The sequence below is a fragment of the Eucyclogobius newberryi genome, unplaced genomic scaffold, assembly GCF_026437365.1.
Source record: "Eucyclogobius newberryi isolate DKJ021-1_F unplaced genomic scaffold, fEucNew1.0.hap1 SCAF_4, whole genome shotgun sequence".
Lineage (NCBI taxonomy): Eukaryota > Metazoa > Chordata > Actinopteri > Gobiiformes > Gobiidae > Eucyclogobius > Eucyclogobius newberryi.
Window position 1 is genome coordinate 1,341,546 of NW_027316056.1, and position 17,130 is coordinate 1,358,675.

Sequence of the window (17,130 nt, forward strand, 5' to 3'; positions counted from 1 at the left end):
TTCTTGTAGGAGGCTCTTGTAGGAGGTTCTTGTAGGAGGTTCTTGTAGGAGGCTCTTGTAGGAGGCTCTTGTAGGAGGCTCTTGTTGGAGGCTCTTGTAGGAGGCTCTTGTAGGAGGCTCTTGTTGGAGGCTCTTGTAGGAGGCTCTTGTAGAGGCTCTTGTAGGAGGTTCTTGTAGTAGGCTCTTGTAGAGGCTCTTGTAGGAGGTTCTTGTAGGAGGCTCTTGTAGAGGCTCTTGTAGGAGGTTCTTGTAGGAGGCTCTTGTAGAGGCTCTTGTAGAGGCTCTTGTAGAGGCTCTTGTAGGAGGTTCTTGTAGGAGGTTCTTGTAGGAGGCTCTTGTAGGAGGCTCTTGTAGGGCATTGCACTGCTGCTTGTGGTTTTGCACACACACATACACTGTCTTTCCTCGTTCCACTTCCTGCTGCTCAATGGACAATTAGAACCACTTTGCGCTCTGCGATTTAGCGTGACACGCGCTGGGAACTAAAGAACTTTTCTACCTGATGATTTAATTCATAACTGAAATTGAACTATAAAAAAAGTTTAACTATATGATGTGTATACCTCTCTTTCTCTATTGTAAAGTGAATGGCCATGCTTATGTATGTTTATGTCTACTCAATATATGTACCAGCAAACTTAATTACTGTCTCCTACTTACTCTTACTCTGTTCTGAGAGCCGCATCTAGAATCTTTCTGAACTAGCCCAACAACAATTATAATCATCATTATTAAGGCATTGTTACCTGTGTTTATCCACTTTAAACACTACCTTAAGTGACACACATGCTACACAATGGCATCAGCATTTTTTACAAGTAGCATCCATTAACATTAACGGCACACTGCATCCAATCATCTTGCAGCATCTGGACTCACCTATACACCTTACAGGAACCTATGCCAGGATCCTGTTTGTGGACTTCAGCTCTGCATCAACACCACCTCCTGCTCCGCTCCAGGACAAGCTCTCCCACCTCAACGTGCCTGACTCCACCTGCAGGTGGCGCACTGACTTCCTGACAGATCTGAGGCAGTGCGGCTGGGGAAGAATGTCTCAAACACTCGGACTAGCAGCACAGGAGCTCCACAGGGCTGCATACTTTCTCCTCTGCTCTTCTCCATGTACACAACCTGCTGCACCTCCAGCCACAACTCGGTAAAACTGATTATGGTTGCGGACGACACCACCCTCATCACCATGACGACACCACCCTCATTGGGCTCATATCGGACGGGGATGAGTCTGTCTACAGGAGGGAGGTGTACCGGCTGGTGTCCTGTCCTGTCACAACCTGGAGTTCAATGCCCAGAGGACAGTGGAGATGATGACGTCACAAAGGCGCCGGTCCAGCTGGCAGCCCGGTGCAACGCTCCGCTCTTTTTTCACACTTTTTTCACACTTTTTTCACACTTATTGTGCTTTATCTTTTGTATTTTGTAAAAAAATGTTCTACTTTAGTTGTACGATTGGGACACGCGCTGGAATCTCTTTAATTCAACTTGTTTCGACTTTGTTCGGCTGGATTATTGAGTTTTTTTCGTCGTGTCGTCGTGATGTGCGCTAGCTCCAAGCTAGCCCCCCCGGCCCCACCACGCACCCCGGCCACCGCCGCCGTACGGAACGGCGCCAGTGCGCGTTTATACAAAGGAACATGCGGTTGTGGCGAGACCGTCACCCCAGTTCAGGAACTATACTTCCTGTTCCAAAGGAGGAACTCATGAAACTGAGGGGGAACCATCGTCTTACCCGGAGATCGTCACGTTATCCCGGCGTACATCCTCATTTTTCCCCTACATCCCTTGTTGGGAAATGGGAGGTTTTGTCTATAGGAGTTTTTCTTTATAAGAGTTCTTCTATTAAGAGTGTTTTTTAAACTTCCTATAATCTGTTATCTGTCTTTTTCCTCTGTATCAACCTGCGTTGTATCAATGAGATTTCCCCATGTGTGGACAATAAAGGAATATCTTATCTTATCTTGGACTTCAGGAAAGTCACAGCCCCCCCTGCTACGACAGACTCCCCCATCACCACCGTAGACTCCTTCCACTTCCTCAGCACCACCATCACCCAGGACCTCAAGTGGGAGCCACCATCAGCTCCCTCATCGCAGAGGACGTACTTCCTGTGGCAGCTGAGGAAAGCCAAGCTGCCAGCGGAGATGATGGTGCAGTTCTACACACGAGTTTGAGTCCATCCTCACCTCCTCTATCACCTCCTCCATCACCGTGTGGTACACTGGAGCCACAGCCAGGGACAAACAGAGACTACATCGCATTGTGTGCTCTGCTGAGAAGTTGATCGGCTGCAGACTTCCATCTCGTCAGGACTTGTCTCCAGGACTCTGGGACGTGCAGGTTGGATCACTGCCAACCCTTCTCACCCTGGACACAGACTATTTGAGCCACTCCCCTCAGGAAGGAGGCCACTCCCCTCAGGCAGGAGGCTACGGTCCATCCGGACCAGAACCTCCCGCTACAAGAACAGTTTCTTTCCCTCTGCTGTTGGACTCATGAACACGTCCTAAACACTGTCACTTTAACTATAATTTAATCACTCACTGGACTGTTCACTTTCTGCACTACATCTGTGGCCCATTTTTATTTTTATCCTATCGTAGATTTTTTTTTTCTTTAATGCATGCCCTTTTTGATTTTATACAAGTTGTTTTATTACTGTTCATTGTTTTTATGTTGCACCGGATCACTAAAGCAATAATCAAAAATGTTAGCAAAAATGAGAAAAGAAAAAATAAACATTATACTTTTGAAAAGAGACCCATTTGAATAACATTAAATATCAAAACTAACCAAATTTTGTTATGCAAAATCACATTATTCACCATACAGAGGCCAACATAAAGGGTAGTTGGAATATTAATCTCAAACCGAATTGTTTTTTAGCTTTGAATGTAAAGACAAAAAGGGCAGATATGTACTGGTTAAAGGTTTTCACTCTTAAATGTGTCTGCTCCACCAGGGAGTGATATCACTTTCTATGCTGATGTCATGCACCTGATTGTGAACCACTCTGAGGGAACCCTAATCTGTGGCAGCGATTAGAATCTTTGCATTCAAGCTACATTAGACTTGTCAAATTCGAGAGGCACTGGAGGAACAATAAAGAATATAGGACTGATTGACATCTGGATATTAACCCGAATGCACACCAATATACACATTTTTGAATCCATGTGCAATTTATTCAAGAATAGACTATTTCTTTGTCTTCAATAAAGACAGAGCTAAAATCACTCATCAGGCAGATATAGGCTTATCTACATTACTGTAGAGTTGGAGGAAAGACGAAAAACACAATGGATGTTCAAGTTTGTTTAGAATGGCAACACATGAAGACACATTTGTTATAGACAAATAAATTATATAAATATAATTATTACATTTAAATAATTAAAAAAAAAAAAAATATTAAATATATAAATATATATACATTTTCAAAAATCAAATTATGAGAGAGCCATTTCATTAGCAAGCCACTACATTTGCATATCATTGTGTTCAACTTGGAAATCTAAACAAACGCTCAATTAAAAAAAAAATAATAATACAAAAAGTTTAAGAGGGCGTATATTAGCTTCAAACTGTAGGAGGAGATGCCAAAAGTACGACGAGGTGCACTTTTGTGAGCGCCATGTTTGATCCAATATGGCTGACTTCCTGTATGACTTAGGGCTAGGGTTAGGTGTCATACAGTCATACAGGGAGTGGACAGTCCTGAGCAAAGTGCCCCGGATCCCATACTCCCAGGGCATCCCCAAAAGAACACCACAAGGGACACGGTCAAAAGGCTTAACCTGATCTACAAAGCATGAGAGTATAGAGCAGGTCTGGTGTTCCACAACCAGGACGAAAAACCCCACTGTTCCTCCTGAATCCGAGGTTTGTCTATCGGTCGGATTCTCCTTTCCAGTACCCTCACACTCATGAGCATAGTATAAGGAATATTGTCTGGTCTCTCTATCAATTTAAGTACATGCCACCTCACTGTCCGGAGTTTGAAAACATGCAGTACAGACCCAGGGGCACTCTGGCGGCTGAGGCATCCGGGTTGATCCAGAAGGAGAGCCAGGATAGGACCACGGTGAGCAGAGTGGGAGCGTACACACCCATCATGTAGAAGCCCACCTGTCGGCGCAGTGTGAAAATGACCTCCACACACGTGTAATGTCCTGCAGGAACACAAAGCCAGAACTGTGAAGAATCACCATCACAACATGTGTGAGATACCACAAACAACGTGTGTGAGGGCCCACTTACAACGTGTGTGAGGGCCCACTTACAACGTGTGCGAGGGACCACTTACAACGTGTGTGAGGGCCCACTTACAACGTGTGTGAGGGCCCACTTACAACGTGTGCGAGGGACCACTTACAACGTGTGTGAGGGCCCACTTACAATGTGTGTGAGGGCCCACTTACAACGTGTGTGAGGGCCCACTTACTTACAACATGTGTGAGGGCCCACTTACAACTTGTGTGAGGGACAACTTACAACGTGTGTGAGGGACCACTTACAACGTGTGTGAGGGCCCACTTACAACGTGTGTGAGGGCCCACTTACAACGTGTGCGAGGGACCACTTACAACGTGTGCGAGGGACCACTTACAACGTGTGTGAGGGCCCACTTACTTACAACATGTGTGAGGGCCCACTTACAACTTGTGTGAGGGCCCACTTATAACGTGTGTGAGGGCCCACTTACAACGTGTGTGAGGGCCCACTTACAACGTGTGTGAGGGCCCACTTACAACGTGTGTGAGGGCCCACTTACAACGTGTGTGAGGGCCCACTTACAACTTGTGTGAGGGCCCACTTACAACGTGTGTGAGGGCCCACTTACAACGTGTGTGAGGGCCCACTTACAACGTGTGTGAGGGCCCACTTACACAGTTGTACATGTAATGACCACTAGAGACAGTAGTGAACACAGCTGTACATGTAATGACCACTAGGGACAGTAGTGAACACAGCTGTACATGTAATGACCACTAGAGACAGCAGTGAACACAGCTGTACATGTAATGACCACTAGAGACAGTAGTGAACACAGCTGTACATGTAATGACCACTAGGGACAGTAGTGAACACAGCTGTACATGTAATGACCACTAGAGACAGTAGTGAACACAGCTGTACATGTAATGACCACTAGGGACAGTAGTGAACACAGCTGTACATGTAATGACCACTAGAGACAGTAGTGAACACAGCTGTACATGTAATGACCACTAGAGACAGCAGTGAACACAGCTGTACATGTAATGACCACTAGGGACAGTAGTGAACACAGCTGTACATGTAATGACCACTAGAGACAGTAGTGAACACAGCTGTACATGTAATGACCACTAGGGACAGTAGTGAACACAGCTGTACATGTAATGACCACTAGAGACAGTAGTGAACACAGCTGTACATGTAATGACCACTAGGGACAGTAGTGAACACAGCTGTACATGTAATGACCACTAGAGACAGTAGTGAACACAGCTGTACATGTGCTGACCACTAGAGACAGTAGTGAACACAGCTGTACATGTGCTGACCACTAGAGACAGTAGTGAACACAGCTGTACATGTAATGACCACTAGAGACAGTAGTGAACACAGCTGTACATGTAATGACCACTGGGGACAGTAGTGAACACAGCTGTACATGTGCTGACCACTGGGGACAGTAGTGAACACAGCTGTACATGTGCTGACCACTAGAGACAGTAGTGAACACAGCTGTACATGTAATGACCACTAGGGACGTGAACACAGCTGTACATGTAATGACCACTAGGGACAGTAGTGAACACAGCTGTACATGTAATGACCACTAGGGACAGTAGTGAACACAGCTGTACATGTAATGACCACTAGAGACAGTAGTGAACACAGCTGTACATGTAATGACCACTAGGGACGTGAACACAGCTGTACATGTAATGACCACTAGAGACAGTAGTGAACACAGCTGTACATGTAATGACCACTAGGGACAGTAGTGAACACAGCTGTACATGTAATGACCACTAGGGACAGTAGTGAACACAGCTGTACATGTAATGACCACTAGAGACAGTAGTGAACACAGCTGTACATGTGCTGACCACTAGAGACAGTAGTGAACACAGCTGTACATGTAATGACCACTAGGGACAGTAGTGAACACAGCTGTACATGTAATGACCACTAGGGACAGTAGTGAACACAGCTGTACATGTAATGACCACTAGAGACAGTAGTGAACACAGCTGTACATGTAATGACCACTAGGGACAGTAGTGAACACAGCTGTACATGTAATGACCACTAGAGACAGTAGTGAACACAGCTGTACATGTAATGACCACTAGGGACGTGAACACAGCTGTACATGTAATGACCACTAGAGACAGTAGTGAACACAGCTGTACATGTAATGACCACTAGGGACGTGAACACAGCTGTACATGTAATGACCACTAGAGACAGTAGTGAACACAGCTGTACATGTGCTGACCACTGGGACCTCTGAAAACCAGGGGCCACTGGGGGTGCTAGAAGAAATGTTGTGTCCTTAGGCAAGACATGTCATCCACAAAGCCCTTAATCTTCGAGTGCCTTGAAGGTGAGAAAGAGCTATATAATTACACTGTATGAATAAAAAGGACAAGAGAGAACAGTGGACACTTTTCTTGGCTCTTTTCCAAACAATGTGATCTACAAACGGGCTATTCCGGCCCATTCAATGGATTAGGTCGCTCACACAGACAGGGCGACACAGCACACAGCAGTTAGCGCTCTTGCTTCACAGCAAGAAAGTCCTGGGATCGATTTATGAATAGTGCGGGGCCTTTCTGTGTGGAGTTTGCATGTTCTCCCCGTGTCTGTGTAGTTTTTTCCTAGGTACTCTGGTTTCTCCTACCACTCCTACTGGTGCAGTACCGACCTGTGCCCTGGTAGAACTTGGTGCAGTTGCCGTACTTGATGTCCTCCTGGCGGATGTCAAACTGAGGCAGGGAGATCTCGTCCATCTGCACAGGGTCGGACTGCCACATGAACACCAGCTCTCGGGTAGTGTATCCGACTGAAACACACAGACATTTTACTCAGTATCCGATCGATACACACTTGTAGACTCTCTAAAGTCCTCTATCGCTCTCCTCTGCCTCCCTGACCTATTTTCTCTCTCCCTCTGTCTTTCCCTTCTCCGCAATCTCTCCCCCGTCTCTCTTTGCTGTCTCGCTCAAACTTATGACTTACTCTCCTCTATCGCGATCTCTCTTTCTCTCATCTCTATCTACCCATAGATTATTCATGGATACACATTCTCTCTCTCTGCCGATGTTCAAACTCATACACAAATCCAACGTTCCTTCACCTACTGAATGCTGAAGCCAATCCTCATATTAAAGTGTCGGTGTAATCCCTCATATGTCCAGGCGTGTTCAATAGTAGAAAAAGCTTCAGTTGTAGTCATCTGGACTCATCCAAGAGTCATTGTCAATAAAAGAATTTAGGTCGAGAACTCCGATATTTATACTATTGGTAAGTCCAGCCCGAACGTCTATTTTTTTCTAACTGAGTCCAGATGACTACAACTGAAGCTTTTTCTACTACACATATTAAAGTATATCACATGTTTATGACATGATATTTGGATCATTCATCTGCTGCTCACCAGTCCCATGTAAAAGAGGCATGTTTAGTGTAATTAGACTGTTACAGAAGCACATCAGAAATCGACACTCATTTAAAACGTCTCTTAGCAACTCGAGCTGAGTTACTAAATGAGTGATAGTAGCATAGAAGGCAGCATCTACTCATTTATAAGTCTATGGCTGCATCCAAATGTCCACCCTAGTCCATAAGCCCTCATTCATACATTATTGAGTGCACTACTTTCTCCTCCCCGCAGGTCATGTAACTCTATCGTCAAGGTGAAAAAAAAAGTCAGCAAAAATCTGATACAAAAGTTATCCTCTTATGAATATTAGTCAAGTCCGTCCGACACACCTATAGTTAAGGGCTAAAAATAATCATACACTTTTTATTTAACATAAACATCAAACAGACTGGATTGTTGAACTTTTTGCCTGTGATGGTGATCTTTTAACAGCTTAAGATAAGGTAAGCAGCAAATGCTAGTAACTTTGCAGTGTTGTATTTCTAATAACAAGCCAGCAGTGCTTCGTTTAAACAGCTCTCTGCTTTCATTCATTTAGAGGTGTTGTGTCCATTTAAAGATCTGTCACTTTCCACTCTTGTTTTTCAAACTGTCGCACTGCATTGTGGTCTATATTGGTGTATATTTCGTATTGTCAAGTGACAACTACTACTACTTTTGAAGGTGCATGGTGGGAAATTTTGAGGGCACTAAATTTTTACCTGCTGGATATTCAGACAGCACTAAAGATGGTATGATCCCTAAAAGGTGCCCTATGTAGGAAGAGTGTGGACATTTGGATGCAGCTCATGTTTCTATCAGTCCGTTTCTCTCGCCCTGTCTCTCCTCCCTCTCCTCTCCCCCCTCCTCAATGCACAGTTAGGGTCAGACCTGTATGGCTGCACATGTGAATTGTGAGTGAGTGTTACTTACAGCTCTCCAGTTGCATCTTGCAGAACTGTGTGTCCATAGGGAACAGGCTCAATTCCAGGGGACAGGACAGAGTCACGGAGAGCCTGAACACACATCAGACCAGTGTACAGGAGCCGGGTATCATCTAAACATATTACTCTAATTAGCATTGCAGCGCAGCGGACCACTGGTGCGTCGCGAGACCCACGGTTCAAAAGACGCATCACTACCACTCACTACCAATCACTAGCTATCATTACCACATTTATTTATGTGTAAATATCTCATGTTACAGCGTGGGCACCTGCGGTTTGTTGTCAGGTGCGGCTCGTATAAGTTCTATTTTCCTCGTAAATATACTCTGATCCGATACTAAGTTAAAGCACAAAAATATTTTTTTTGTTTTGCCCAGATTTCTGTATCTATTCCAGATTATTTCCACTTCCATCCCCAACCAGCTGTTTGAAGGGTGGAATAAAATAATCTCAAGATTTGTATGGCAAGGCTAAAAAAACTAAAGGTTTTTGGCAAGGACTTACAGTGCTTTGAGCTGACTCACCTGGCTTTTAAATCATCATTTGACCCCCATAATCCCAGAAAAGAAGAACAAGGGATGCATAAACAAGGAAGGCCTGGTAACACTACGGGACAAAAACAAACAAAGCTGACTGTCAACGATCCCATTGGAAAACAGCCCGCATCACAAGCTAACGATGCGCCAGAAGTCCCTCCCCACCATAGAAACGGGCTACCGCCAACACATATAAGGATTCTCTTAACATCTTTGCATTGAAAGGGGGAGAGAATATAACTAGTCATGTGTTATTGCTCTAGTTGACCAAAATAAGATGCAAATTGCAGTGTGATATTGAGTCTTTTAGAGCTGAGGTGACCGCTGCCATGGGCCCGGCCTTATCTGCTGCAGTAGCCGCTGAGCTGAAAGCAACAGCAGTAACCGGAGCATGCATGGATGAAGTTGAGCAGGGTGTTTCAGATAAATCACTGAAGCAGATATAGGCACAATATACCTAATTGATCATGCTCCTATCTACATGTCTGTAGCCTTAGAGGAAAGATGACAAAAAACAAAACACTGTGGAGGTTCAATCCCAGACTGCTTAGTGACCCCTTTGTGGAAAAAATGTCCAAAAATATTGAGACTTATCTTGAGGAAAACTATACTGGGATTTTTTTCCGCTCATCCTTTGTGATGCTTCGAAAGCAGTCTTGAGAGGAGAAATTACAGCTAAAGGATATGCAAGAAAATTTTAAATTGTTGGAGGAAAACCATGCCAAGAACGGGTGTCTTAAAATGCAACCAGAAATTAAAAATATGGGAGGAGAAATTAATGATCTGACTTCACAGGAAATAGTTAGGAAAATGCTCTTTAGCAAACAAAGATATTCTGAGAGTGGATCAAAATTTTCTAAATGAATAATTTTGAAAATTAAAAATGCTTGTTATGCTCTTTACAATCTGATAATTTATAAAGTGTGAAATATTCACTTTTGGACATTTAAAAAAAAAGAAACATGGTCATGTCAAATAGCCCCCCCTATATTTTGCATTATTAGCCACCACTGCATGCAACAATAAGTGAGGTTTAAATCCTGGTCTCCCACGTGAAGGGCAAACACCTAAATGCGTTAAATGTGCTGAATGGATTAAATAGTTTCACTTCATCGATCAGTTAATTTGACAAAATCACTATATACCATTTCTGCTTCCGCTGCTATTCTGAGCAGGTGTTTTTACCTTTGATTGACTGGAAAAGAAAAAAATAACACGTTGCAGCAGTCTCTGCATTATCAGGCCGTGTGCGGGGTCGGTGTCCCACATTATTTTGCAAAGTCGGTGCGCCCTCTCCAAAGTGGCAAAGAATCACAACTGGAGTCGCAGATAAAAGATACGGAACTACGGTTTCAAGGTAGCCTTAGATGTTGTCCTTCTCAGGGACTCTACCGTCCGTGACTCGTCACATGTCTCTCCACTTTACCCAAGTCAGCTTTCAGGACTACAAAGTCCATTTCCAGTTTCCTGAAGCGTAGGTAGTTGTTGGCTTTTATGTAAGGTCTCATGCTGGTGCCTTGTAAATAGTCAAATTGTGGCCATAAAAAAAAGGCAACTAATACTTTTGGTTTGTCAGCTCCTGGTTTGGTTGGCACTGGAACACCCTGGCACACCTGTGGCTACACCATTTCACTAACAGAGGATGAGATGAGCTGGTAGGGAGGTGAAGAGAGCACACACCAGTGTAGGGACAAAGAGTAGTGGGTGTGAGCAAGACTGGTGCGCACAGATCCATTTGTGTCTTTTACAAAAAAACAGACACTTCGGTGATCGCAGATTTTGCAGTGACAACAAAGCTGCACAGGCAGCGTGCACAGAAGGCTCATTGGTCTCAAAACTTTACCCACCTTTCCTATAGACCTACTCGTTCACACGAGCCTACCTCATACTGACGAGCACATCTCCGTTCCTGAAGATGAAGAGTAGGATGTTGTCCTGGGTGACATCGTGGAAGTTTGCATTCTTCTCGTTGGCAAAGAACAAGTCTGGTTTCCACAGACACTGAAACATCTTGGGGTCCACAGTCAGTGCGTCACTCTTGAAGTCCGCGGGAAAGCGGAGGCGTGGATCGTTCCAGCGCTGACGGAGGAAGATATTCACGCGGTAGTCCTGGGCAGAAGCAGGGACATTAGTGCTGGGTCGGGCCGCAGGCTTACAGCTTCTTCTGATACTCACCATGGTAGTCTCCTGGATGGAGCCAAAGCTGTTGATGAAGATATTGACTTTGGATTCCACAGGGATTCCTGAAAGTATATGACAAAGTTATCTTAGTCATGTATACATATAATTGGATGTTTCAATACACTTCCCAGTGCTGTAAACTAGAGTTCCAGTAGTTTTCATGATTCCAAGAGGTTTAATGAAGGGAGTGTCTACAGAGCCGCAGCGCGCAGGCGAAACTGCCATGTTATTTTGTGCCCGGCTCCTGAAACTGCTGCGCTATTTGACCGCGCTGTTTTAGACCGCGCCGGGTTAAGGTTAGGGTTAAGGTTAGGGTCAGGGTTAGGGTAAGGGTTAGGGTTAGCCATGAGGCTATATGGCAGTGCCGCGGTTCCTGAAACTGCTGGGCCATTTGACCGCGCCGCGGCTCTGCAGCCACAGCCTAGTATTTAACATAATATATGTATATACATATATTTACCTGTATCCAATCCAACGTTGTCCCCCGCCCACCCCGTGACGTAGTCTCAGTGAGAGCGTGTGTCCCCCGCCCACCCCGTGACGTAGTCTCAGTGAGAGCGCGTGCCCCTCGTCCACCCCGTGACGTAGTCTCAGTGAGAGCGTGTGTCCCCCGCCCACCCCGTGACGTAGTCTCAGGGAGAGCGTGTGTCCCCCACCCACCCCGTGACGTAGTCTCAGGGAGAGCGTGTGTCCCTCGTCCACCCCGTGACGTAGTCTCAGTGAGAGCGTGTGTCCCCCGCCCACCCCGTGACATAGTCTCAGTGAGAGCGTGTACCCCCGCCCACCCCGTGACGTAGTCTCAGTGAGAGCGTGTGTCCCCCGCCCACCCCGTGACGTAGTCTCAGTGAGAGCGTGTGTGTCCCTCGCCCACCCCGTGACGTAGTCTCAGTGAGAGCGTGTGTCCCCCGCCCACCCCGTGACGTAGTCTCAGTGAGAGCGTGTGTCCCCCGCCCACCCCGTGACGTAGTCTCAGTGAGAGCGTGTGTCCCTCGTCCACCCCGTGACGTAGTCTCAGTGAGAGCGTGTGTCCCTCGCCCACCCCGTGACGTAGTCTCAGTGAGAGCATGTGTCCCCCGCCCACCCCGTGACGTAGTCTCAGTGAGAGCGTGTGTCCCTCGTCCACCCCGTGATGTAGTCTCAGTGAGAGCGTGTGTCCCTCGTCCACCCCGTGACGTAGTCTCAGTGAGAGCGTGTGTCCCCCGCCCACCCCGTGACGTAGTCTCAGGGAGAGCGTGTGTCCCCCGCCCACCCCGTGACGTAGTCTCAGGGAGAGCGTGTGTCCCCCGCCCACCCAGTGACGTAGTCTCAGTGAGAGCGCGTGTCCCCCGCCTAACCCGTGACGTAGTCTCAGTGAGAGCGTGTGTCCCCCGCCCACCCCGTGACGTAGTCTCAGTGAGAGCGTGTGTGTCCCTCGCCCACCCCGTGACGTAGTCTCAGTGAGAGGGTGTGTCCCCCGCCCACCCCGTGACGTAGTCTCAGTGAGAGCGTGTGTCCCCCGCCCACCCCGTGACGTAGTCTCAGTGAGAGCGTGTGTCCCTCGTCCACCCCGTGACGTAGTCTCAGTGAGAGCGTGTGTCCCTCGCCCACCCCGTGACGTAGTCTCAGTGAGAGCATGTGTCCCCCGCCCACCCCGTGAAATAGTCTCAGTGAGAGCGTGTGTCCCTCGTCCACCCCGTGATGTAGTCTCAGTGAGAGCGTGTGTCCCTCGTCCACCCCGTGACGTAGTCTCAGTGAGAGCGTGTGTCCCCCGCCCACCCCGTGACGTAGTCTCAGGGAGAGCGTGTGTCCCCCGCCCACCCCGTGACGTAGTCTCAGGGAGAGCGTGTGTCCCCCGCCCACCCAGTGACGTAGTCTCAGTGAGAGCGCGTGTCCCCCGCCTAACCCGTGACGTAGTCTCAGTGAGAGCGTGTGTCCCCCGCCCACCCCGTGACGTAGTCTCAGTGAGAGCGCGTGCCCCTCGTCCACCCCGTGACGTAGTCTCAGTGAGAGCGTGTGTCCCCCGCCCACCCCGTGACGTAGTCTCAGGGAGAGCGTGTGTCCCCCGCCCACCCCGTGACGTAGTCTCAGGGAGAGCGTGTGTCCCTCGTCCACCCCGTGACGTAGTCTCAGTGAGAGCGTATGTCCCCCGCCCACCCCGTGACATAGTCTCAGTGAGAGCGTGTGTCCCCCGCCCACCCCGTGACGTAGTCTCAGTGAGAGCGTGTGTCCCCCGCCCACCCCGTGACGTAGTCTCAGTGAGAGCGTGTGTGTCCCTCGCCCACCCCGTGACGTAGTCTCAGTGAGAGCGTGTGTCCCCCGCCCACCCCGTGACGTAGTCTCAGTGAGAGCGTGTGTCCCCCGCCCACCCCGTGACGTAGTCTCAGTGAGAGCGTGTGTCCCTCGTCCACCCCGTGACGTAGTCTCAGTGAGAGCGTGTGTCCCTCGCCCACCCCGTGACGTAGTCTCAGTGAGAGCGTGTGTCCCCCGCCCACCCCGTGACATAGTCTCAGTGAGAGCGTGTGTCCCTCGTCCACCCCGTGACGTAGTCTCAGTGAGAGCGTGTGTCCCCCGCCCAACCCGTGATGTAGTCTCAGTGAGAGCGTGTGTCCCTCGTCCACCCCGTGACGTAGTCTCAGTGAGAGCGTGTGTCCCTCGTCCACCCCGTGACGTAGTCTCAGTGAGAGCGTGTGTCCCCTGCCCACCCCGTGACGTAGTCTCAGTGAGAGCGTGTGTCCCTCGTCCACCCCGTGACGTAGTCTCAGTGAGAGCGTGTGTCCCCCGCCCACCCCGTGACGTAGTCTCAGTGAGAGCGTGTGTCCCTCGTCCACCCCGTGACGTAGTCTCAGTGAGAGCGTGTGTCCCCCGCCCACCCCGTAACGCCGTCTCAGTGAGAGCATGTGTCCCCCGCCCACCCCGTGACGTAGTCTCAGTGAGAGCGTGTGTCCCTCGTCCACCCCGTGACGTAGTCTCAGTGAGAGCGTGTGTCCCCCGCCCAACCCGTGACGTAGTCTCAGTGAGAGCGTGTGTCCCCCGCCCACCCCGTGACGTAGTCTCAGTGAGAGCGTGTGTCCCCCGCCCACCCCTTGACGTAGTCTCAGCGCGGAGACGATGAATGTAAACAGACTGAGCCATCACAGCAGCACACGGGAATCCCAAGTTATCGAATAACAAAAGCAATAATCACACTTCAAACACTTGCACAATCATCATAATAAATGAAAAACATCACAAAACAATGTAATAACAAACACCTCGTCAGGAAGTTGCCCATGTACATGTAGCTCTCTCGCTCTCTTCTTTTATCATGGGAATAGTGCTGTGACAAGACATTGATGTGGTCCACATTTTCAATTTTTATTCAAAAAATAAAGTGCAAATTTCATGTGCAAAAGTATGGAGGCAAAAGAGCTGTGTCTTCTCCAGCAGCAGAACAAGAAATGTTGTTTTTATGGCGGTTGACATCCAAGTGTTGCATTACCGCCAGACTTTATTCCTCAGACTCTGTCGTAGTCCTTAAAAGTACTCCTTCCATCGCTTTGGTGTTACAAAGCCCACAAGGTCATGAGATGTCTTTGTTGTTGAATCCTTTAGAAGTCTTTCTTCCCCTCAGACCTTGTCGTAGAATAGTTTTTGTTGTTGTTGTTGTTGTTGTTGTTGTTGTTGTTTTATGGCGGTTGGCATCCAATTGTTGCATTACCGCCAGACTTTATTCCTCAGACTTTTCGTAGTCCTCAGACTGTCGTAGTCCGTAAAAGTACTCCTTCCATTGCTTTGGTGTTACAAAGCCCATGAGGTCATGATATGTCTTTGTGACCGGCTTTATTCCAGGGAGACTCTTCTTCATCTTCCTCTCCCTCTTTGACGTTCGGTGCTTTGGAAGTACAAAGCCCATGAGGTCAGTTTTTGTTGTTTCAGAGTCCGACCGGCTTTATTCCAGGGAGACTCTTCTTCATCTTCCTCTCCTTCGGTGACGTTCGGTGCTTCCACCGTACAGCTTTATTCTTTAGGCTTCATTCTTTAGGCTTTGATGTTTCCACTGATGTCGTTGCTTGGTAGCCGTGCATCTACGAGACTGGGCGAGGACAGGGGACCACCCCCACCCCCACCTCGTCACTCTGATCACTCTGACTCCCCAAAAGTAGACCCCCATCACTCCGACCCCCCACCCAGCGCCCCCAACCCGCACTCTATATCTGCCCAATCAAGCGCCTTTGTTCCAAGGAATCTCCCCGCAGCCCCAGCAACGATCCCGATCCCCCCAGCTCCGCCCCAAGTCTGAGCAGCACAGTCCACAACATCCACCACAAAGAGCACGAAATCCTCTCTATCCACAACCAGGGCACTCCCACCAATTCCGGAACCTGCACACTTGGGACCTCCACACCTGAAACCCCCACACCTCCCGGGAGCCACGCCGGGCTCCCCCACCTCGCTCTGGCTGGGAGCAGCGCTGGCTCCCCTCTCTGTACTCACCCCAAACTCGCCACTTGAAACTTTCCTGACTGCATCCGCACAGGAAACACCCTGAGAAACCCCAATTTTCTGCACCTCAGCAGCTTCCCCGCCAAACCTGCATCCCCCGCAGGCAGAGCCATGCTCTTCCCCACAGCCACAGCACCCCAGCCCTACTCTCACGTCACACCTCCCACACTCATGATCTCCCGCACATCCACCACACCCCTGCCTCCCTCCACAGACCGCCGCAACATGCCCAAAGCGCTGGCACCCAAAGCAACACAGGGGCGGTGGAACACATGGCCCAACGCCATGGCACACGAACCCAACGAACACCCCACTAGGCAGGCACCCCCCCTTCAAGTGCCACCACCACCGACAGGCTGCCACATCTCACCCCAAACCGGGTCACCTTCAACCGCGTAGCGTCCACCACCTTAGCTCCAGTCAAATTCTCCTTAACTTCATCCACAGACGTCGCCGTAGTGACACCTACGATAACTCCTCTGACCGTGTTTCTTTCAGCATCAGACAGAAGGATTTCCTTTCCACCCAGACGTTTAGTTCCAATTGCCTCCCTTTGCTGAGCCGCGTCCTTGCACACGACCAGCAGCGAGCCATCTCTAAGGACACTCGCACTCTTGATCACTCCCACAGCTACAGTTAGGCTCTTTGACAATGCCACTGAATTCCACTCCTTAAAGGATGCACTATCCTGTGCAAGCTTTATGATCACCTTACAGTCTCTACTCTCACCCCCGATATCAATAGCTTCAGCCTCATCCTGCCGCTCATTCCCAGAACCCTCGGACGAGCTAAGGGACTTTTTACGTTTCCGGGCACCAGCAGCCAGAAAAGGCTGCTCCTCCACGCCGTCCAGAACGCCTTCGACCATCGATCCACTCTCCTCCGCCATCTCCTGTCTCTCCAGACCGCCCACAGCGCAGACCCGATTCTTCTTTTTCTTCGTCTTCACCAGGCTGGCCAGGGACTCTGGAGCGTATACCCCAAACATCCCAGCGCGCGTTAATGGACCTGCATTTATACAATTCTTCTTCTTCTTTCTCACCTTTGGCATTAGTTGGTATCCCAATGTTGACAACAACATTGGGATACCAACTAATTACTACAATAGTAGTAGTCTCTTCTTTTTTGGTATTTTATGGAGAAGCCAGGGCTAATCCCAGCCAGAGCGAGGTGAGGGAAGCCAGCGTGCCTCCCAAGAAGTGTGTAGGTTTCAAGTGTGGAGGTCCCAAGTGTGCAGGTTCCAGAATTAATGAGAATACCCTGGTTGTGGACAGAGAGGATTTTGTACTCTTTATGGTGGATGTTATAAACTGTGCTGCTCAGACTCAAAGCAGAACTGAAAGGATCA

At 48.7% G+C, this 17,130-nt stretch overlaps 1 protein-coding gene across 1 annotated transcript in view; it reads right to left on the reverse strand.

Moving 5' to 3' along the window:
* The window catches only part of LOC140378273 (glycine receptor subunit beta-like), a 68,813-nt gene that overhangs the window by 15,757 nt on the left and 35,926 nt on the right, over positions 1-17,130 (reverse strand). Inside the window, exons 3-7 of the mRNA XM_072464039.1 lie at positions 11,316-11,383; positions 11,023-11,249; positions 8,591-8,673; positions 6,941-7,078; positions 4,038-4,190 (exon numbers count right to left, since the gene is read on the reverse strand). Of these exons, the coding sequence (XP_072320140.1) occupies positions 4,038-4,190; positions 6,941-7,078; positions 8,591-8,673; positions 11,023-11,249; positions 11,316-11,383 (669 nt within the window). The remainder of the gene's footprint in view (positions 1-4,037; positions 4,191-6,940; positions 7,079-8,590; positions 8,674-11,022; positions 11,250-11,315; positions 11,384-17,130) is intronic.